At 37.5% G+C, this 23691-nt stretch overlaps 1 protein-coding gene across 1 annotated transcript in view; it reads right to left on the bottom strand.

The window, feature by feature from the left end:
• Positions 1–23691, bottom strand: part of LOC150076274 (vacuolar protein sorting-associated protein 37A-like) — a 186457-nt gene that overhangs the window by 99339 nt on the left and 63427 nt on the right. Inside the window, exon 4 of the mRNA XM_090387453.1 lies at positions 1283–1371. Coding sequence (XP_090243579.1) covers positions 1283–1371 — 89 coding nt within the window. The remainder of the gene's footprint in view (positions 1–1282; positions 1372–23691) is intronic.

Here is a 23691-nt window from a genome sequence, read left to right as displayed (position 1 = left end):
ATTCATTTTAATATCATTAGTGCCAACGTGTACAACAATATCACCTTTTGTGCCCTTAAAAGTTGATATCTGCTCTACAACATCAACCTTTGCCCCTGGCAATACCCTGGTCCTGTTCCACCTATCCTTTTTACACAATATGTTCCCCGTTTTCCTGACAATAGAGTCACCAACAACTACTAGTTCCTGCGGGACCAGCGCATTCTGGTTTGGGGGTTGCAGCTGTGTTGCGTGATGTTCAAGTGCAAGCTCTGGAATTGATGTGGGCAGCTGAGAGCTTGATGGACCCCTCAATTTAGATCCTTCGGGGACATCCACTCTGTCCTTCAAGCTCTCATATAGGCCTTAACAATGCTCTTGCTCAGATTACAAACCTGAGGGGGGAGTATAAACTGAAATTGAGGAAAGACAGTTGTCGAATATATGTGCTGAAATTCGCCTTTATCCAGCAGATAGTTGATTGCTGGAACAAACTTCCATCTGTCGTTGTGGAAATTGATAGTTTAAACAAATTCAAGGAAGAACTAGACAAACATTTAGAATGAATGGATGGGTGAAATGAGAAGTTTTTTTTTTTTTTGGCTGTTGCTGTATAAACTTGCTTTCTTGCATCATATGCCTCTACTAATGCTAATGCTAAATCCATACAACATTCCAATTCTGAGCTTAATGTAAAGGCCAAAAGTGTGTAACATGTTATGTCACCACCCAAGAATGAAACCATACAAGTTATAAGCCCATAGAAAAGCTTTTCAATCAAAAACAAAACCAAGAGGATGGAATTTTTGCAATTATGTTCCTATCTACTGCAGAACATACATTTTCCAGTTGGTGAATAAATAGTTGAAAATATCTTCTCTCACCTAGAAATAACATTTGTAAAGGAAGTTTGTGGGACACCCTGAAAAATATAAACACAATTATTTTATGTTATTTCCAAATGCTATTCATTTCTACTATCATACACAAGGCATAATTACGTTAAGAGTTTAATATCTATATAATATCAGTGTAAACACACCATAGATAACTCTTAAGAAACTACGATGGTAGAGAAACAGAGCAAATGATTCCTCCCACACTACCATCACAGTTTCTTAAGAGTTATCTATGGGGTATTTACACCGATATTATATAGATATTAAACTCTCATACACATATGGCAATGATTAAATATAATCATCTAAATATAAATAATGATTAAATACATTTCAAAAATCAAAAGTGAGAGTTTCTTTTTCATGGATCATATAAACGTAAATATAACAAAAAAAGAAAATACCTGGACTTCTGAATCAATTCAGGTGGATTGGTCTGGAATTCTTTGATGATTTCTTGAATAATTCTAGCCAGGTCAGTATGCATTGAAAACTAAATAAAGTAATAAGAAATAATTTTTAAAAATTTTACATTTCATAGTTAATTAGTTTTTAATTACTTTTTTGTAAAAGTTAGATGTCTAATATTAATCTCTTAATTTTATAATCAGACACTAGCAAAAAAATATGGAAATGACAAAGGCTCTCATTTTTTTTTTTTTATCTCTCACACAACACAGTTTTAACTTTAGTCTCAATTTTGAAAACAAGCCAACAACTAGAGAAATATTTTATACTGTCGACATTACAACAAAGCAATATAGTGATTCATTTTTTGTTTCTCTCTTCTACCATTCATGACATTTCATATACATACCAACTGTTAAAAAGAGGAAACCAGAAACATTTTAATTGGCTTTCAGCCAGAAGAGATAAAGTTTACAAAATGACACATTTTAACAAGAATTGTCACACATTTTAGTGTAGGCTAAGCCTAATCACATTAGGTTGTGTTAATTATTATTATTATAGGTTAATTACCAGCCAAAAAAAAATTTTCTGAATTACCCTGAGAGAGAGAGAGAGAGAGAGAGAGAGAGAGAGAGTGAGAGAACAAGAGTCAGAAGTAGAAGGGAATCACCAAGAAAGAAAAGACTAATGATATCCAGCTCAGAACCCTGGGTGTGCCAAGTCCATACCCACCACATGTGAGGTTAAATTATATCAACAGAGAAATTTAAAAACAATCTGAAAAAGTATTTCATTCCTGCTATTTACCTGCAGTATTTTAAGGTTGATAAAAAATTACATTTGCATGTTGGGAAATTGATTATTAACTATGTAACAAAATTTTCAAAAAAAAAAAAAAAAAAAAGGTTCTGTTTATCTACATTTCTTGGGGTTTGTTTACCAAGTTGGGCATGTTGATTCTGAATATGATCCAGTCTATGAACAGGATCAATGGTTTGTCCAGAAATGAAAAAAATATAAATATTCAATAATACTTTTCTATATAAGATTTATTAACAATATTTAAATGTCACTTCTGCCTATATTTCAGAGAGTGCATGCAATGTGCCATAATTTTCAGTATGTTAAAAAATAACATTCAAAAATCCAATACCAAGTTCCAGTAATGGAACTGAATTACAACCCATTTTTCTGAAATTTTGAATTAACTTGTCAACTAGTTCTTTTTAATTTTCACTGTTAATGTTATTAACAAAGACATTTCACTACAAGGTGAAACAACAGCCTAACAATTTGTTCAGCATCAGTCATTGTCTTCCAGTTCTTGTGAAGCCAATATTGCTTAATTTGTGCACCAATAAATAAGCTATCTTTCAGTGTTACATTAGACAATTTTGAAAATATATATTGTATATATCTGAGGTTGTCACCTTGAGGATCCAATTCTTTGATAAATTTTGACTGGCCCAAACCTGATATGGAATGGTGGAAGCAAAACTTTGTTTCTTGGAATCAAGGAATTATTTAGTAAATTTTATGTGCCAGGTTTCAACTAAATTCTGACTGACCATTTTCTTCTCCTGTAATGCTAATATACTGCCCTGCTAACCCAGAGGCAGGGAAAGCAAGAGAGCTCAGTGAAATCATCTTGGAAACCCTGAAGTAACCTCAGCATCTTGAAGTCCCCATAGATACTCCATTTATATTGGTCATATCTATCTTGTCTAATGCATGCTTCACATTTCCAGTTTTCTAAACGACTACGGAGGATATTACAAAGTTACAAATAGAGCGTGCAATATATCTGAAGATTATTCTTGGTTACAGCTAATACCAACTTCTTCATAAAGACCAAGCAAATCAAAAGAACAGCACAAGGATTCTGCAATAATATAAAAATGTGCATAAGTGACATCTTTTTCTTATGTGGAAGCCTTGCAGTTGGAATCCAGTAGATTCCACTCTTTTAAGCAAAATGTCAGGAGCTCCACAGGATTTTGTTAGATTCAAGTCTCTCACTAAGTCATTTAATTTTTTGCTGATATCCTGATTACCAGATTCCCATGTTATCTTCACCTTGTCGTGGTGATGGGGCTTGCATGCTCTGACAACCTCGAGAGCCATGCGGGCAATGGCATAGCTGCTAGTAGGGTCACCCAAGCTGGATAGGTCTTTGTGAGGTAGGAGCCGAGAGAGAGAGAGAGAGAGAGAGAGAGAGAGAGAGAGAGAGAGAGAGAGAGAGAGAGAGAGACCTAGAAGAAGGAAACTCCAATTCAAACCAGGTTAGGTCTGACTCTTTAGCCCAGTAAAGCAACATACCTAGAAGAAGGTGCTCTAAATAACCTCTGGACAAGGGCAGCAGCTCCTACAGTACAGGCAATGAATGGGGATAGAAGCTATTTGAACAGTCACCGTCCTGACAGCTTAGTGATAGATTGTCATTACAGCACTGCAATGCAGAAAGGCAGCAGGGAAACTACTGCATTATTCTATCCCTAGAACAATCACCATGGCAAGAAAACTATAATAACTGGCCCCAAGTTCCCGGCGTCCTTTTAATGGGACAGAAGTGCTAAGATACCCTGGGCTCAAAATGGTGAACCTTTTGCAAATTGGAACATGGAATAACAGAACACTGTTTATTGTGGGAAAACTTAAGAATGCAATCCGGGAGATGAAAAGACTTAATGTACAGGTGATAAGGATATGCAAAACTAGATGGCCTAGTTCAGGTACACTTGTTTCCGAAAACACAACCTTGTACTACTCTGGAAATGATGACAACATACACCAGCATGGAGTGGGGATCCTAGTCAACAAGGATGTCTCCAAAAAGCATCCCCAACTTTGGGCAACATTCCAAGTGAATACTGTTATTGCAGCTGAAGGGACAACCTTTAAATATCAACATAATTCAAGTATATGCTCCAACAGCTGATAAGAAAGATGTGGAAATTGAATGTTTTTATGCAGAACTAAGAGAAGTAGTCAAACTAACAAAGAAACAAGACCAAAATATCGTTATGCGAGATCTGAATGCTAAGGTTGAAAAAGGAAGATCTGGTGAAACTGTAAGAGAATTTGGTCTTGGAGCAATGAATGAAAGAGAGGATCAAATTATATCAATTTTGCCAAGAGGAGAACTTGATGATTGAGAACACCTGGTTTCAACTTCCCAAGACAAGGCTCTATACACGAAAGTCGCCCACACAAAACATGGTCAGAAACCAAATTGATTATATCGTGATTAATCAGTGTTTCCGGAGAAGTATTAAAAGCACCAAGACATACCCCAGTGCAGATACTGATTCTGACCCCAATCCAGTCATAACTGAGATCAAGCTGAGCTTGAAGGCTATTAGGAGACAGCAATCAATGAAGAAAGTTGACTTAGAGAATTTAAAAAATCCAAAAGTGTATGAGTTAATGAAGACATGCCTTAACAAAAGAATGCAACACATCCATAGGCAGGAGAAAAAGGGTGAGTGGAAGATCTTTGGAAGAGTTTTAAATCTGTTCTGACTGAAACAAGCTTGGAGGTTCTAGGTTATGAGAAATGTCTGAAGAAAAAGGAGTGGATTAAAAATGAAATTTTGACACTCGTGGAGTAGCATAGAGCATTTAAGAACTACAATGCACTAAGGTACAAGGGAGGAAAATAGACTGAATAAGAACAAAATTAAAGAGAACTGGATTACTTAATTGAACCAAGTGTAACAATATCTGGTTTAACAGAAGATAAATCAAGTCTTAAATCTTGTTCAGCATCAAGTCTGTTGCAGTATTTAGATTTTAAGGAGGTATAGGTTGAAAACACTCTCTCACACGTATATGTAGTCAAAAATGGCAAGAGGATTTTACAAGCTTTGTCACTAAGTGATGGATATTTATTTTTTAATCCAAGCCAAAAATTGATAAGATTTTTATTCATGAATGTTTGCAGTCCAAAATCGGTTGAAGTATCAATAAGATTTTCTTTTTTGTACACAGTTAAGTCATCAGGCAACAACGTACTCACCAAATGGATTACGAATTCAATTTAATTTATTAGAATTTGAGGAAAATATTCCCTTCTAAAAATTTGAGATGATTACTGATATCTTTCTTGACAATTGGGTCAAAAGCTAGTTCATTTTCTGTCAAAAAATTATATAACGTGCTAAAGCACTCAGTACTCATCTCAACTGTGTTGTTCCAAAATCTTAATTTCTTTATCATACTTTCAACCTTATCTTCAACATTGAAAATGATTGTATCTGAACCCTGTAATGATATATTAAGTTTATTTATTTTTGAAAAGATATCTGCTAAATATGCTAATCTTTCTTTGAAACCCAAACTAAGGTTTAAAGGATGATTGGTGAAGAAAACTACTAGCTCCTCTCTCAACTCAAATAAATTAGTAATTACTTTGCCATGGGTAAGACACCCAAAATCTGTGTGTTAAAAGTGTTAACGTGCTCACTGCCCATTTCTTTACATAAAGTGGTAAACAGTCAGGAGTTAGTTGGTCTTGCTTTTATAAAATTAACTATTTTGATAGCATCGTGGAGTAGCATAGAGCATTTAAGAACTACAATGCACTAAGGTACAAGGGAGGAAAATAGACTGAATAAGAACAAAATTAAAGAGAACTGGATTACTTAATAATTTTTAATAGTACTTTTCCACTGTGGCATTCATCTCGATGTAAAAGCTTGCATATGTGTGCTGCAATGTGTTCATAATATATTTGAGTGACTAAGCCTACAAATTTTCCTGTCATCAATTTTGCTCCGTCTGTGCAAATCCCACAACAAAAGGACCAATTTATTTGTTTTTCTTCAAAATATGAATTAATTAGATTAAAAATATCTTCACCAGTTGTATGTTCTTAAAGGGCAACAAAATAGCATATTTTCTTGCACTAACATCATTCAGATATCTTATAAACAATTAAAATTGCTAGATTAGAAACGTCAGTGGTCCCATCTAATTGTAATGCCTAAATTGCACTTTTTCAAACTCTTTCTACAATAACTGACATCAGACATATCGTGTATTTGGGAAGACACTGTGTTATTAGAAAAGGGTATCAGCTCCAACTTCTTAACTGAATTGTCTCCAAATCTCCAACTTCTTAAATAATTGTCTCCAAATATATACACTTGACAATTGATTTTATGAGCTTCTCCAGCATTTGCAGTTGGTAACTTATAAAATATGAAGCTTCAATCTTTTTTGATTATTCAGAGAAATATACGAATCAATATTTTGTGTTTTTAATCCATGCGATTTTCATTTAAAAAAAAAAAAAAAAAAATCAATACGATTATCAACATAGTTTTCATGTTTTGATCATAAATGTCAAGACAAAACAGAGGGTTTCAAGCTGCTTTTTTTGAGCACTTCCCCACAAATGAAACACTGCTGACAATGGATACTCATCATCTTCAAAAAAAGAAAAAAAAAAGAAAAAAAAGAAAAACCAAATTTAAAGTAATCTTTATTATATTTCCTCTTTTTAATGTTCATCTTTATATGATATCTTGACATTTTTATAAACTATTTGAGAATTTTGATCAGCTGAATGCATTTTATTAATTTCTTGGTCACCTTGACTTGAATTTGTGGGAAGATTTTGTTGCTTATCATTAACATGTTTATCAACATCGTTTTTCCTTGTTTCTAGTTTTCAATCAATGATACATTATGGCTGTTATAATTTAAAAATATTTATATTATATAAAATTTATTTCTACAAAACTTTTATATATTTATTTATTTTACTGAACTCACTGACTTATGTGTTCGATTTCTTACTAAACATTTTATTATTGACATACATCACTTCAAAAAGCGGGAGAAACCCGTATTATCAATAAAGAAAACATTATAAAATTTTGTAGGGTTATGTAAGTAGAGTTTCTGCACACAATGCCATCTATATCTAAATTTAGGTAAATTTTCAGATACACCAGATTCAAAATTCACCATTGCCATGTATTACATTACTGTCTTTATTTGTAAAATAATAAGAGAAGTTTACCTCAATGTAGTACGTAGAACACTTCCGTATGATACTCTCCAGAAATGAAAACGAAAAACTTACATTACAGTAACAAATAATTTTAAAAATTTTAAAAATAATTAAAAATCAACTTTGCACAATAAAATTCAATTTAACACAATTAACGAAAAAAATTGCAAAACGATTTTCCTTCCTGAAGCTGACAACACTTTGACTGTATGTCATGATCACAGGAATGAAAATTACCGAATAGGGCGAGTATGAAACTTAAATAGGAATTATTTGTCTTTGCGCATTCATGTAAAAGTCCACAAATCGGAGATGAGATATGGCCGACAAACATTAAGAGAATTTTCATGTAATTTAATTTCTGCGGTTTATGCAATTAATAGTCGTGTATAATTACGTCGGACATTAAGTATTTTGGCCTCGTTAAATAAAAAAGTGTTTTGTGTTAGCGGCACGAAAGGCTAATTCTGATGTTGCTGAACGAGAAGCATGAACTGAGGCCACGTGTTCATTAACACGAATATTCAAAAGAAAACGCGTCGAACTCTGGTAGGATGAGTCGCAATCACTGCAAGAAATGTTGTATACCAGGTCATTAATTTGTACTGCGAACAAGGAAAGGACTGAGCGATTGTTCAGTATAGTGTGTAATTTCGGTATTGGCCTGACAATTTTAAATTCAGTATCTTTAAAGAATCTGTTAAGCTGCTTGTGCCACTGTTCAACATATGGGACAGAAATAAAGTATTTTTTAATAGTACTATTGTTGGTTGGTGTAGTATTTTGTATCCTATCCTTAGCCTGTACCCTAATTCGATTTATTGTAGCAACGGGATAACCCCTGTTTAAGAATCTGCTGGTTAATATTTGTATTTATGAGCCCAAAGCAGATTCCGTCGTTGAATATTTGTAGGCATTTAGAAATTGATTAAAGATAATCGATCTTTTGCAGGTGAACGGGTGATAGCTGTTATAATGTAGAAGCATACTGGTGTTTGTAGGTTTTCGATAGATGTTAAATTGGATTTTATTCGAGTCCCGAGTAAGCGTGAAATTTAGAAAATTTAATGACTTTGTATCCATATCCTCCCTCTCCAATGTAAATTTGAGTCTAGAATGAATATTATTAAATGAACGTAAAATGTCTTGGATAGTACTACTATCAGTAATAACTAGAACATCGTCTAAATACCTCCCATAGTATGTGATACGGGGTCGAAAAGGCATCAAATGTATATGCTCAATCGTTGAGACCAAACGAGGCCAAAATACTTAGTGTCCAACGTAATTATACGCGACTATTAATTGCAGAAACCGTAGAAATTAAGTTGCATGAAGACAAATAATCCCTATTTAAGTTTCATACTCACCCCTATTCGGTAATTTTCATTCCTGTGATCATGACATATGGTCGAAAAGCGTTGTCAGTTTCAGGAAGGAAAATCATTTTGCAATTTTTTTCGTTAATTGCGTTAAATTGATTTTTAATCAATTTAACGCAATTAAATTGATTTTTAATCAATTTAATGGAGATTAATTAATGTATGATACTCTCCAGAAATTAATGTATGATACTCTCCAGAAATTTTAATTTCTGGAGAGTATCATACAGAAGTGTTCTACGTACTACATTGAGGTAAACTTCTCTTATTTTACAAATATTGATATCAATGTAGAACGTATCGAGCATCACAGCTCTGGTTCATACTACCAAATTACGGTCTTAAATAACATTAATTGGTCATCTGAATTTGTGCAGGGTATACATTTTCAATTAATTTTTTTTGAAATAAAAAAAAATTTAGAGTAAACCTGCAGAGGTTCACAACCACAAAATGGGAACCACTGCTTTAGTGTGTTCAATCAGTACAGCATGTAAGGCACAAACTTGGCTAATATGCATCACATTTCTAAATATTCTTTTAAAATTGATTGACATGCCCATAAGAAATACCAATTTCACGAGCAATTTTGCAGACACCTGATGGCTAAAGTTAAATTTCCACACATCTATTCTACAATAGTCTTTCCTCAATTTGAATTCATTTCCCCTCAAGTGAGTAATCTGAGCAAGAGGAAGAATCCCATCAGCATTGAGCTTGCTCAAACCATTCAAGGCCTTATACACCTCAATCAGATCACCTTGCAGGTGCCTAGTCTCCAGACACTGCAATTGGAAGAATGTAAGCTGTTCTTGGTAAGAGGACCCTTCATTCCACTCAATCTCGTTACCCTTCTCTGTACTCGTTCCAGCAGCTCTACATCCTTCATAAAATGAGGTCTCCAGACCCAAATGCAGTACTCAAAGTGTGGCCTGACATTGCCTTATAGAAGGTGACAATTACCTCCTTATCCCTGCTAGCATATCATTGACAATACATATATATCATTGTATATCCTGTATATCATTGACAAGAAACCAATGAGCTACTCTTGCGAGCCTGTCTCCACTGCTAAAAAAACTTCATATCCGACTGCATAATTATTCCCAGGTCCTTTTCATTCTCTACTACCCTGAGTGTAGTACCACCCAGCTGGTACGTTACTCTGGGGTTAATGGTACATATGCAGTACTTTACATTTGTCAATGTTAAACTTCAGTTGCCACCTCTCAGCCCATCTGCTCGACTTCTCCAGATTTTGTTGCAGTAGTGTACTATCATTAACAGCCCTGCCAACCTTCGTATTGTCTGCGAACTTGGACATTATCCCTGATATACCTTCATCAATATCATTGATAAATATAGAAAACAACAATGGGCCCAACACCGAAACATGGGGTTCCAATAATAACATTAGTCCACAAAGAGCAGTGTCCATTGATTACCACTCTGTCTTCTCACACTCAACCATCCTTTCATCCATTGTAGCAACTTGCCCTTAATGCCATACTGCTCCAATTTGTATAGCAGTCTTCCACGGCGCATTATAGCCTTAGTAGCTAATGCGCAAATAAAATCAAAACCAAACCAAGCAGTCTTCCACGTGCAACAGTATCGAAAGCTTTCCTAAAATCCAAATATATGATATCAAAATTATTTTTTGCATCCACTTCCTTTGTAACCACGTCATAGTATCCAATCAAATTTGTCAGACAAGGCTTCCACTCAGCAAACTCATGCTGTGTCTGAATTATAACTGCAGTGTTGTTTAGATGATCCTATATTGCTTCTTCAACCAGTGTCATCATTATTTTCCCCAGAAAAGTAGCTATACTAACAGGAAGGCCGACCGGGCTAGCCGAGTGGGTAAAGTACCTGCCCGGCAACCCAAAGGTCGCGGGTTCGATTCCCGCCTCGGGCTTGGATCAAAGTACTGCAAAAACCTTGGGAGGTGCAATATGGCCACAGAAGCCGATGCGCCAACAACTACCAAATCAAAAAAAAAAAAAAAAAAAACTAACAGGTCTGTAATTACTCGTGTCTACCCTTTTTGAATTGGGGACACATTGCACATCTGCAACCCATAGAGACCAACCCTGAGTCAAAGGAAGCTTTTATAATTATGGCTAAGAGTTTGGTTACTCTCTTTGCTGCTTCTTTTAATATAACTGGATAGATTCCACCCACTCCAGGTGCCCTATGTTCAATTTCAACAATGGTATGTCAGCCAGGGGCAAAGGTTGATAACGTTGTAGAGCAGATATCATCTTTTAAGGGCACAAAAAGTGATATAGTTGTACACTAATGATATTAAGTTGATATTGATATTAGTTGGCACTAATGATATTAAGAGTAGGAGACTGGCGGAATTACTTAACAAGTACAGGTCACTGTTGAAAAAAAGCCGTGAATTAGGGTTGAATTTGAAAGTGTCTGCAATTCTGTCCAGACACGATAGGAGGGAGTATATGATGAGAGCCCTGTCGATCAATTTGGCCATGGAGAGATTGTGCAAGACTCAAGGGGCAGAATTTTTTCAGCCTGGTCTGTACTTGTTAACAGGAGAGACTGCTTCTACAGGGATGGGATACACTTAAATAGAACGGGTGCAAGAATATTTGCTGATGCTATTGAGGCAGTATTAGGTGGGTCGGAAAACTGCTAACTTGGGAAGAGACAAAGACTAATAGATTAACAGTAGACACTGGCAGAGGTGAAAGAGATTCTTGCACTGCTTCTACTGGAATGAACAGAAGCCTGAAAAACAAGATGCAGGATATTTCAGAGACTGCTGGGAATCATTGGGGTACAAGTAAACACATGGGTTGTGTTAGGGTAGCTAAGAACTAAGTATACATTAACTTACGTGTACACCAATGCTAGGAGTTTAGAAAATAAATTTGATGAATTTGAAGTATTGCTCAAAACATCAAAGGCAGATATTGTTGGGATTTCAGAGACGTGGTGTCACACAGATATAAGGAATGCAGAACTGGAATTTGGGGAGTACAATGTCTACAGAAAGGACAGACAGGATAGGAAGGGAGGAGGGGTTATGTTATTAGTTAAGAAATACATAAAATCCAAGGAAGTGAAGCCAGTCGACATCGCTGGACAGTGCAGTGTCGAGTCAGTTTGGTGTGACATAAGCATTGGGAGATCAAAATTGAGAGTAGGAGTGTGCTATAGGCCTAATGACTCTGATGAGTATAATAAGAAACTGTACAGGGAAATAGAGTGGGCCAGTAAATCAGAGAGTCTTATAATGGGGGATTTTCATTTCCCAGATATTGACTGGAATTTGTGGGTTGGTCACTCACACACTAGCAAGGCTTTTGTGGATTTATTGGATGATTGTTTTCTACATCAGCATGTTCGGGAGGCAACTAGAGGGAGTAATACTCTTGATTTGATTATCAGTAGTGATTCTTCATGCATTAAGAATCTGCAGATAAAGGAACCACTAGTGGGAAGTGATCACAGTGTGCTGAAGTGGGATTTACTCAAAGAGGTTAGTTAGTTATTTGGTTTTTTAGGAGCATTAGCAACTAAGGCCATATTGCTCCGGGATATGCGGTGGTCATTCCCTGACCTTTCCGCATCCTCCGTATTTGGTGGTGACGGGCTCGAACCCCGGTCTAATCAAGAAGCGTGTGCTACGCACTGCTGCTCCTTCCCACCTGGCTACGGAGGCGCCTACTCAAAGAGGTAACAACCATCAGGGGTAAGGGTTATAGTGGTTATTGCTTTCATAAAGGCGACTACGATGGTCTGAGACAGTATTTAAATTCAATACAGTGGGACCAACTGATGATGTTACCAACAGCAAATTCAAAATGGGAAGCATTCAAAGAACTTATCTTGCAAGCTACTAGGCTTTACATACCAACTAAGAAATATTGTTCAAGGTTTAGGCCTAAATGGATGTCAGATGAACTAATGAGACATATGGCAGAGAAGAAAAATGCATGGGATACATACAAATTAACACGTGACACAGAAGCCTATGATAGATACAAGTTAGCATTAGCATTAGTAGAGGCATATGATGCAAGAAAGCAAGCTTATTCAGCATCAGCCAAAAAAAACAGAAAAAAAAAAAAAAAACAACCACTACTCCCATTTCACCCCTCAATTCGTTCGAAATACCTGTCCAGCTGAGCCTTAAATTTGTTTAGGCTATCAACTTCAACAACAAGCGATGGAAGTCTATTCCACAAACCAACTGCCCGCTGGCTAAAGGCGAATTTCCGCACATCTATCCGACATCCGTCCTTCCTCAATTTGAATTTATGCCCTCTCAGGTGATTATTCTGAGCAAGAGGAAGAATTCCATCGGCATTGAGCATGCTCAAGCCATTCAAAGCCTTGTACACCTCTATCAGATCACCTCGGCGATGCCTAGTCTCCAGGCTCTGTAATTTGCAAAACTTAAGCCTTTCTTCGTAAGAGCAACCCTTTGTTCCATTCACTAATCTTGTTGCCCTTCTCTGTACTCGTTCCAGCAGCTCTACATCCTTCTTGAAATGAGGCCTCCAGACCTGTATACAGTACTCAAGGTGTGGCCTGACCAATGCCTTATACAAGGGAATAATCACATCCCTGTCCCTGCTAGAAAAATTCCTGTATATCATTGACAAGACACCATGAGCTACTCTTGCAGCTCGTCTGCACTGCTCAGAGAACTTCATATCTGCCTGCACAATTACCCCCAGGTCCTTTTCATTCTCTACCACTGTCAGCGTAGTACCACAGAGTTGATACGTTGATCTGGGGTTACTGTTTCCCATATGTAGTACTTTACATTTGTCAATGTTAAACTTCATTTGCCACCTCTCAGCCCATCTGCTCAACCTTTCCAGATCCTGTTGCAGCAGCATAGTATCAGTAGTGTCCTTAACAACCCTGCCAACCTTTGTATCGTCTGCAAACTTGGACATTAAGCCTGATACACCATCATCAATATCATTTATAAATACAGAAAACAACAATGGACCCAACACTGAACCCTGAGGAACTCCACTAATAACATTAGTCCACGTTGAGCAGTGTCCATTGATTACCACTCTCTGTCTTCTGCCACTCAACCATCCCTTTATCCATAGCAGCAATTTGCCTCGAATGCCACACTTCTCCAATTTGTGCAGCAGTCTTCCATGCGCAACAGTATCAAAAGCCTTTCTAAGATCCAAATATATAATATCAAAGTTATTCCCTGCATCCAGTTCTTTTGTGACTACATCATAGTATCCAATCAAATTGGTCAGACAAGACCTGCCCTTAACAAACCCATGCTGTGTCTGAGCTATAACTGAATTCTTGTCCAGATGATCCTGCAGTGCTTCTTTAACCAGTGCCTCCATTAATTTTCCTGGAACCGAAGTTAAACTAACAGGTCTATAATTACTTGTGTCAGCCTTTGATCCTCCTTTGTGAATTGGGGTTACATTTGCACATCTCCAGTCCATGGGTACCTCCCCTGAGTCCAAAGAAGCTCTCATAATTATGGCTAGGGGTTTGCTTACTTCCTTTGCTGCCTCCTTTAATATAACTGGATAGATCCCATCCACCCCGGGTGCCTTTTTTATGTTTATCCTCAACAATTTCTCCTCCACTTTCCTCTCAGTTATTAGAAAATCATCTAGCTCACTGCCAATGTTTACTTCACCTACGACATTCCCCTTCCTGAATAACTCCTCACGTGTGAATGTAGATGCAAAATACTCGTTTAGATTGTTAGCCACCTGAGCTGGATCCTCAACTGTTGAACCATCAACATCCAGTGGACCAATCTGATTCATCCCTTTCCTTCTTGAGTTTAAATAGGTAAAGAACTCTTTTCTGTTTTTCTTTGCATCCTTTGCCAAGGATTTCTCATAATCTGCCTTTGCCTGCCTAATCTCCTTTGTGACTTGGTTACAGACCAACTTATATCTATCATAGGCTTCCACGTCACCCATTAATTTGTATGTATCCCATGCATTTTTCTTCTCTGCCATATGTCTCATTAGTTCATCTGACAACCATTTAGGCCTGAACCTTGAACAATATTTCTTGGTTGGTATGTAAAGCCTGGTAGCTTCCAAGATTAGTTCCTTGAATGCTTCCCATTTTGAATTTGCTGTTGGTAACATCATCAGTTGGTCCCACTGTATAGAATTTAAATACTGTCTCAGACCAGCATAGTCTCCTTTACGAAAGCAAAAACCCTTCCCTTTACCTCTGATGGTAGTTACCTCCTTGAGTAAATCCCACTTCAGCACACTGTGATCACTGCCACCCAGTGGTTCATTTATCTGCAGATTCCTAATGCATGAAGAATCACTACTGATAATCAGATCAAGAGTATTACTCCCTCTAGTTGCCTCCCGAACATGCTGGTGTAGAAAACAATCATCCAATAAATCCACAAAAGCCTTGCTAGTGTGTGAGTGACCAACCCACAAATTCCAGTCAATATCTGGGAAATTAAAATCCCCCATTATAAGACTCTCTGATTTACTGGCCCACTCTATTTCCCTGCACAAGTTCTTATTATACTCATCAGAGTCATTAGGCCTATAGCACACTCCTACTCTCAATTTTGATCTCCCAATGCTTATGTCACACCAAACTGACTCAACACTGCACTGTCCAGCGATGTCAACTGGCTTCACTTCCTTGGATTTTATGTGTTTTTTAACTAATAGCATAACCCCTCCTCCCTTCCTATCCTGTCTATCCTTTCTGTAGACGTTGTACTCCCCAAATTCCAGTTCTGCATTCCTTATATCTGTGTGACACCACGTCTGATACTCTGATATCCCAACAATATCTGCCTTTGATGTTTTGAGTAATACCTCAAATTCATCAAATTTATTTACTAAACTCCTAGCATTAGTGTACACGCAAGTATACATGCACCTGTTTCTATTCTTAGCTACCCTAACACAACCCATGTGTTTACTTGTACCGCAATGACTTCCAGCAGTCTCTGAAATATCCTGCATCTTGTTTTTCAGGCTTCTGCTCATTCCAATAGAAGCAGTGCAAGAATCTCTTTCACCTCTGCCCGTGGCTACTGTTAATCCATTAGTCTTTGTCTCCCCCCAAGCTAGCAGTTTTCCGACCCACCTAACACTGCCTCGATAGCATCAGCAAATATTCTTGCACCCTTTCTATTTAAGTGTATCCCATCCCTGTAGAAGCAATCTCTCCTGTTAACAAGTACAGTCCAGGCTGAAAAAAATTCTACCCCTTCAGCCTTGCACAATCTTTCCAGGGCCGAATTGATCGACAAGGCTCTCATCATATACTCCCTCCTATCATTTCTGGGCAGAATTGCAGACACTTTCAAATTCAACCCTACTTCACGGCTTTTTTTCAACAGTGACCTGTACTTGTTAAGTAATTCCGCTGGTCTCCTACTCTTAATATCATTAGTGCCAACGTGTACAACTATATCACCTTTTGTGCCCTTAAAAGATGATATCTGCTCTACAACGTCATCAACCTTTGCCCCTGGCAGACATACCCTGGTCCTGTTCCACCTATCCTTTTTACAAAGCATGTTCCCCGTTTCCCTGACAATTGAGTCACCAACAACTACTAGTTCCTGTTGGACCAGCGCATTCTGCCTTGGGGGCTGCCTCTGTGTTGCAAGATGACCAAGTCCAAGCTCTGGTGTTGATGTGGGCAGCTGAGAGCTTGATGGGCCCCTCAATTTATTTCCTTCGAGGGCATCCACCCTGTCCTTCAAGGTCTCATATAGGCCCATAACAACGCCGAGTTGTCGCCTAATTTCCTTGCACTCCTTGCATCTTGCACACACAAAGACATCCCCCATGGCAGTATCATGTCCCGTACCCGATTGCTCCGCAAACATCAAGCAAACAGTGCATCTTAAAAGGCCGTGATTCAGGGGGCAACCGCCCCCCTCAGTTCTCCCCTGAGTCACAGCACTCCCATTAGCTTGAGCCTTTTGCTTTGCTGCTCTGGTCAGAGTCATGATTTCGATTTAAATGTCAATAAAATTACAATTTCAGAACAAAATTAAAACCTTAAACTTGTATCTTAACACACAGTTATAACGCTATATTTATTTTTCGGTATCGAGTGTTATCTACGAGTTCAATTTATATAACTTCCGTATCAAGTATGTATTAATTATTCGCTACGTTTGTACTCTAAGTCGTTATATATATATAGTTAAAAGTACAATTTAATTGACAATGAAGTTTAACAAGATTAATAGATGTACTGATTAATTGACAATATTATATTATGCACTATACTATACAAAGCTAATGCTATCGAATTCCGGATATGCTGTATCGCGCTTCAGTAACGAGTGTTATCTACGAAATCCCTTTATATAACTTCTGTATCAAGTTATGTATTAATTATTTATTTTTACTAATTATTTATGTTCCGTAACCTAAGTGGTTATATGTATAGTTAAAATTACAATTTAATTGCCAATGAAGTTCGACAAGATTAATAGATTTTACTGATTAATTTTCACGTAGCAATGGCGGCCGTTTATGAACGGTAAACTCGTGGATTTGATACCCTTTCCGATACTAAGTAATACCTACAAAATCTCTATCTAAGTTATTTTAACTTTAAGTACCGTAAATAGGAATATAAAGCTACTCTAGAAATAAGTTAATATGTCAATTTAAACTAATAAAGCAGAAAATAAATCAGAAAAAACTTCTCTATTCCAAGAGCGGCAGAAAGGCACGTCCGCACAGGAAATCCTCGACCTCAGATGTACTGTTGATCTGTAACCAAGTTACAAAGGAGGTTAGGCAGGCAAAGACAGATTACGAGAAATTTTTGGCAAGGGATGCAAAGAAAAACAGCAAAGAGTTCTTTACTTATGTAAACTCTAGAAGGAAGGGGATGAATCAGATTGGTCCACTTGATATCGATGGGTCAACTGTTGATAATCCTGCTCAGGTAGCTAACAAACTAAATGAATATTTTGCATCGACATTCACACATGAGGAGTTATTCAGCAAGGGGAATGCCAGAGGTGTATTCAACTCTGGCAGTAAGCTAGAGAATCTTGTAATAACTGAGAGTAAAGTGGAGGAGAAATTGTTGAAGATAAACACAAGAAAGGCACCTGGGGTGGATGGGATCTATCCAGTTATATTAAAGGAGGCAACAATGGGAGTAAACAAACCATTAGCCACAATTATGAGAGCTTCCTTGGACTAAGGGGGGGTACCCATGGACTGGAGACGTGCAAATGTGACCCCAATTCATAAAGGAGGATCACAGGCTGACACAAGTAATTATAGACCTGTGAGTTTAACTTCTGTTCCCGGAAAATTAATGGAGGCACTGGTTAAAGAAGGACTGCAGGATCATCTAGGCAAGACTTCAGTTATAGCTCGGACACAGCATGGTTTTGTTAAGGGGAAGTCTTGCCTGACCAATTTGATTGGATACTATGATGCAGTCACAAAAGAACTGGATGCAGGGAATAACTTTGATATTATATACTTGGATCTTAGAAAGGCTTTTGATACTGTTGCACATGGAAGACTGCTGCACAAATTGGAGTAGTGTGGCATTGGAGGCAAATTGCTGCTATGGATAAAGGGGTTGTTGAGGGGAAGAAGACAGAGAGTGGTAATCAATGGACACTGCTCATCGTGGACTAATGTTATCAGTGGAGTCCCTCAGGGATCAGTGTTGGGTCCATTATTGTTTTCTGTATTTATAAATGATATTGATGATGGTATATCAAGCTTAATGTCCAAGTTTGCAGACGATACGAAGGTTGGCAGGGTTGTCAAGGATACTACTGACACTATGCTGCTGCAACAGGATCTGGAAAGGTTGAGCAGATGGGCTGAGAGGTGGCAAATGAAGTTTAACATTGACAAATGTAAAGTACTACATATGGGAAACAGTAACCCCAGAGCAACGTATCAACTGTGTGATACTTCACTGACAGTGGTACAGAATGAAAGGGACCTGGGGTTGTTGTGCATGCAGATATGAAGTTCTCTGAGCAGTGCAGATGGGCTGCAAGAGTAGCTCATGGTGTATTGTCAATGATATATAGGAATTTTTCTAGCAGGGATAAGGAGGTGATTATTCCCTTGTATAAGGCAATGGTCAGGCCACACCTAGACTACTGTATACAGGCCTGGAGGCCTCATTTCAAGAAGGATGTAGAGCTGCTGGAACGAGTACAGAGAAGGGCAACAAGATTAGTGAATGGAACAAAGGGGTGCTCTTACGAAGAAAGGCTTAAGTTTTGCAAATTACAGTGTCTGGAGACTAGGCACCAGCGAGGTGAACTGATAGAGGTGTATAAAGCCTTGAATGGGTTGAGCATGCTCAATGCTGATGGGATTCTGCCTCTTGCTCAGAATATTCACCTGAGAAGGCATAAATTCAAATTGAGGAAAGACAGATGTAGGATAGACGTGTGGAAATTTGCCTTTAGCCAGCAGGTGGTTGGTTGGTGGAACAGACTTCCATCCCTTGTCGTGGAAGTTGATAGCCTAAATAAGTTTAAGGCTCAGCTGAACAGATATTTCGAACAAACAGAGGGGTGACGTGGAAGTGGTTATTTTTTATTTATTTATTTTATTTTATATATATATTTTTTGGCTGATGCTGCATAAGCTTGCACACATTTGCACATCTGCAACCCATAGAGACTAACCCTGAATCAATGGAAGCTTTTATAATTATGGCTAAGAGTTTGCTTACTTTATTTGCTGCTTCTTTTAATATAACTGGATAGATTCCATCCACCCCCAGGTGCCCTATGTTCAATTTCAACAATTTCTCCTTCACTTTACTTTCAGTTATTACAAAATCATTTAGTGCCCTGCCAGAGTTTGATACGCTTCTGGCCTCCACTTCCATACAGACTTCCTCATGTGTAAATGTATGTGCAAAATAGTCATTCAGTTTGTCAGCTACCTCAGCAGGTTCATCAACAATTGAATCGTTGATGTCAACTGGACCAATCTGATTCATCCTCTTCCTTCTAGAGTTTAAATAGGTAAAGTCTTTACTGTTTTTCTTTGCATCCTTTGCTAAAGATTTCTCATAATCTGCCTTTGCTTGCCTAACATCCTTTGTGACTTGATTACAGCTATCTTATATCTATCATAAGCACCTGTGTCTCCGGATAATTTATATGCGTCCCATGCATTTTTCTTCTCTGCCACGAGTCTCATTAGTTCATCTGACATCCATTTAGGCCTAAAACTTGAACGGTATTTCTTAGTTGGCATGAAAAGACTAGTAGCTTCCACGGTTAATTTCTTGAATGCTTCCCATTTAGAATTTGCTGTTGGTAACATCATCAATTGGTCCTGCTGTTTAGAATTTAAAAAATCTCTGTGACCACTGTAGTCACCTTTAAGATAGCAAAAACCCTTCACTTTAATTCTGATGTTAGTTACATCTTTAAGTAAATCCCACGTCAGTACACTGTGATCACTGCCACCTGGTGTTTCCTTTATCTGCAGAATCTTAATGCAAGAAGAATCACCGCTGATAATCAGATCAAGAGTAATACTCTCTCTGGTTGCCTCTCAAAAATGCTGCTTTAGAAAACAATCATCCAATTAAGTCTTGCTAGTGTGTGTGACCAACCCACAAGTTCCAGTCTATATCTGAGAAATCAGAATCCCAAATTATAAGACAATCTGATTTACTAGCTCACTCTATTTCTCTGTACAGTTGTTCGTTGTACTCAACCGTCATTAGGCCTATAACACAGTCCTACTCTCAAATGGGTTTTCCCAGTGCTTATGTCACACCAAATTGACTCAATATTGCACTGTCTACCCATGTGAACTGGATGTACTTCCTTAGATTTTGTTTCTTAACTAACAGCATCACCCCTCCTATACTTCTACCCTTTCTCTACACATTGCATTCCATAAATTCCAATCCTGCATTCCTTATCTCTGTGTGACACCATGTCTCTGATATCCCAACATCAGCTTTTGATGTCTTCACCAGCACTTCAAATAAATCAGCTTTATTTAATACACTCCTAGCATTGGTGCACATACATGAACCTGTTCTTACTCTTAGTTACCCTAATACAACCCACATATTTACTTATTCCATGACAACTCTCAGCAGTCCTTGAAATCCCCAAAGTATCTTGCTTTCCAGTTACTGCTCATTCCAATAGAAGCAGTGCAAGAATCACTTTCACCTCTGCCTGTGGCTACTGTTAATCAATTAGTCTGTGAATCCCCCCAAGCTAGCAGTTCTCCGTCACACCTAACATTGCCTCGATAGCATCAGCAATTATTCTTGCAACCTTTCTATTTAAGTGTATCCCATCCCTGTAGAAACAATCTCTCCTGTTAACAAGCACAGACCAGGCTGAGAAAAATTCTACCCCATGAGCCTTGCACAATCTCTCCAGGGCCGAACTGATTAACAAGGCTCCCATTATATACTTCCTCCTTTCATGTCTGGGCAGAATTGCAGACAATTTCAAATTTAACCCTAACTCGCAGCTTTTTTTCAACACTGACCTGTACTTATTTAAGTAAGTCCATAGATCTTCTACTTAATGTCATTAGTGCCTGAGTATACAACAATATCACCCTTTGTCCTTTAAAAGATGATATCTGCTCTGCAACGTCATAAACTTTTGCCCCTGGCAGACATACCTTGGTCCTATTCCACCTATCCTTTTTGGCACAATACATTTCCCGTCTCCATAACATTAGTCACCGACAATAACTAGCTGCTGTGGGATCAGAGCATTCTGCCCTGTGTAGCCTGATGCACAAGAGTGATCTCATCTCAGGCATTGAGTTAGGCAGCTGAGAGTTTGATGGGCCTCCCATTTCAATTCCTTCGAGGCCATCTATCCTACTCTTCAAACTCTCATAGACACCCATCAGAACACTGAGTTGGCACCTAATTTCTTGACACTTTGTGCACTTAGCACACGCAAAGACATCCTCCTTGGTTAGATCATGTCCTGTTCCAGAAAGGCCAGGAAACATTTAACAAGTTGCACATTTTTTTAGGCCGTGATGCATTGGAGAATTGCCCCCTTCAGTTCTCCCATGGCCACAGCACTCCCGCTACTTTGTGCACATTGCTTTGCTACTCTAGTCTGGGGCATCGTATTTCCATTTAAATATGATGTAATTAATTAACAATAGAAATTAATAAGGTTAATAAATTTAATTGATTAATTTACTATACTATACAATACTAAGCTAATGCAGTAATAAGTATTCATCTATATAGTTTTATGTTATATCTTAGCTATCAAGTTCGAGATACATACGCTATCAATTTACTCTATAACATACGATCACAATGTTAAATTAGTTATATCTTTAGCTAAGTACAAATAATATATGCCCAAAAAGTGATCAAAATCTTAAAAATACTTATTTATTACAATTAAAACCCTACTATTCTTCTTCTGTGCTACTTGGTTACGCTACAATATTCCCACAAAACAATGATATGATAGCAGTGTGAGTAGAAAGTTGTAACTTACAAAATCACTAGCTAAATTTAAAAAAATACGCTAACAAATGCTACTAAGCCTATTGACAGTTTCTTTTGCAGTTTTCCCTAATTTGATGAAAATTTGCTTTTAGTAAAATTAATCATTTTAAAATGTGATAAAACACCTCCTATTCAGCATGCCCTAATTCAGACTCAATGCAGATAAATAGGCAATTCATGTGCTACTATGTCTATATGAGCCAGTGAACATGCTGTGGCAAGTCGCAACTTGATATTACACCACAATTCTAAGATGCAGTCAGTTTCCAAATGCCTCCTCATTATTCATTTAATTTAATCTAAATACATTCAACAGACAATTTAGTGAATTGTTCTTACTTAACAAAGATTTAACAGTATTGTTCACCAAAAATCTCTTATAATTTTAATTTTCTATAACTGAAACTCAGACTCCTTGGGTCCAACGTGAAGTCAGCAATTCAGTTGTGGTGTACCCAATCCATGATATTGTGCCCTTCCTATAGAGGCATGTGGGAAAAGTTCTGTAAAGAACTTCTCCCACATCTCTTTAGGAAGAGCAGAGGTATGCAAGGAGAACTTCTGAAAAGAACCTCTCCTGCATACCTTTTGTAGTTTCCACTAAAATTTTCTTAAATTTTTCCATTTATCATCTAAGGTCATTTAGTATGAGGAATGTGATTTAACTTTTGAGTAACATATCCATATTTAATGGTTGCTCAATTTTGTCTGTTTTAACATTTTTTATAACTTATTTTTGAATTAAAATACAATAAATTAGCATTAGTAGTGGCAAATTATGCAAGAAAAGATGCTTGTACAGCATCAGTGAAGGAAAAAAAAAACATTCCCACATCACCTGTTGACCTCTCTAATAATTTGTCTCGTTCTTTCTTACATTTATTCAAACTACCCATTTCCACAACATGACATGGAAGCTTATTCCAGCAATCAACTACCCGCAATTCCAGCTGATTCCAGCAATCAACTACCCGCAATTCCAGCTGATTCTAGCAATAAACTACCTGAAAGCAAATTTCTGCAGATCTATTCTGCAACCATTCCTAAATTTATTTGGACAGTGGTCTCCGACAGTTTTATAATTCTGTACAGTGGGATCAACTGACGATGTTACCAACAGTAAATTCTAAGTGGGAAGCATTCAAGGAATTAATCGTGGAAGCTACTTAAAGTTTCATACCTATTAAGAAATATTGTTCAAGGTTTAGGCCTAAATGGTTGTCAAATGAACTAATGAGACTCGTAACAGAGAAGAAATATGCATGGGATGCATATAAATTATCAAGCGACTCAGAAGCCTATGGCAGATATAAGTTAATCTGTAATCAGGTGACAAAGGAGATTCGGCAGGCGAAGGCAGATTACGAGAAATCCTTGGCAAAAGATGCTAAAAAAACAGCAAGGATTTCTTTACTTATATAAACTCTAAAAGGAAGGGGATGAATCTGATTGGTCCACTTGACATTGATGGTTCGACTGTTGA

Source organism: Mastigoproctus giganteus, chromosome 13, assembly GCF_048544385.1.
Source record: "Mastigoproctus giganteus isolate SK-2022 chromosome 13, ASM4854438v1, whole genome shotgun sequence".
Lineage (NCBI taxonomy): Eukaryota > Metazoa > Arthropoda > Arachnida > Uropygi > Thelyphonidae > Mastigoproctus > Mastigoproctus giganteus.
The sequence above is the reverse complement of the archived record's forward strand: the minus strand, read 5'-3'. Positions and strand labels throughout refer to the sequence as shown.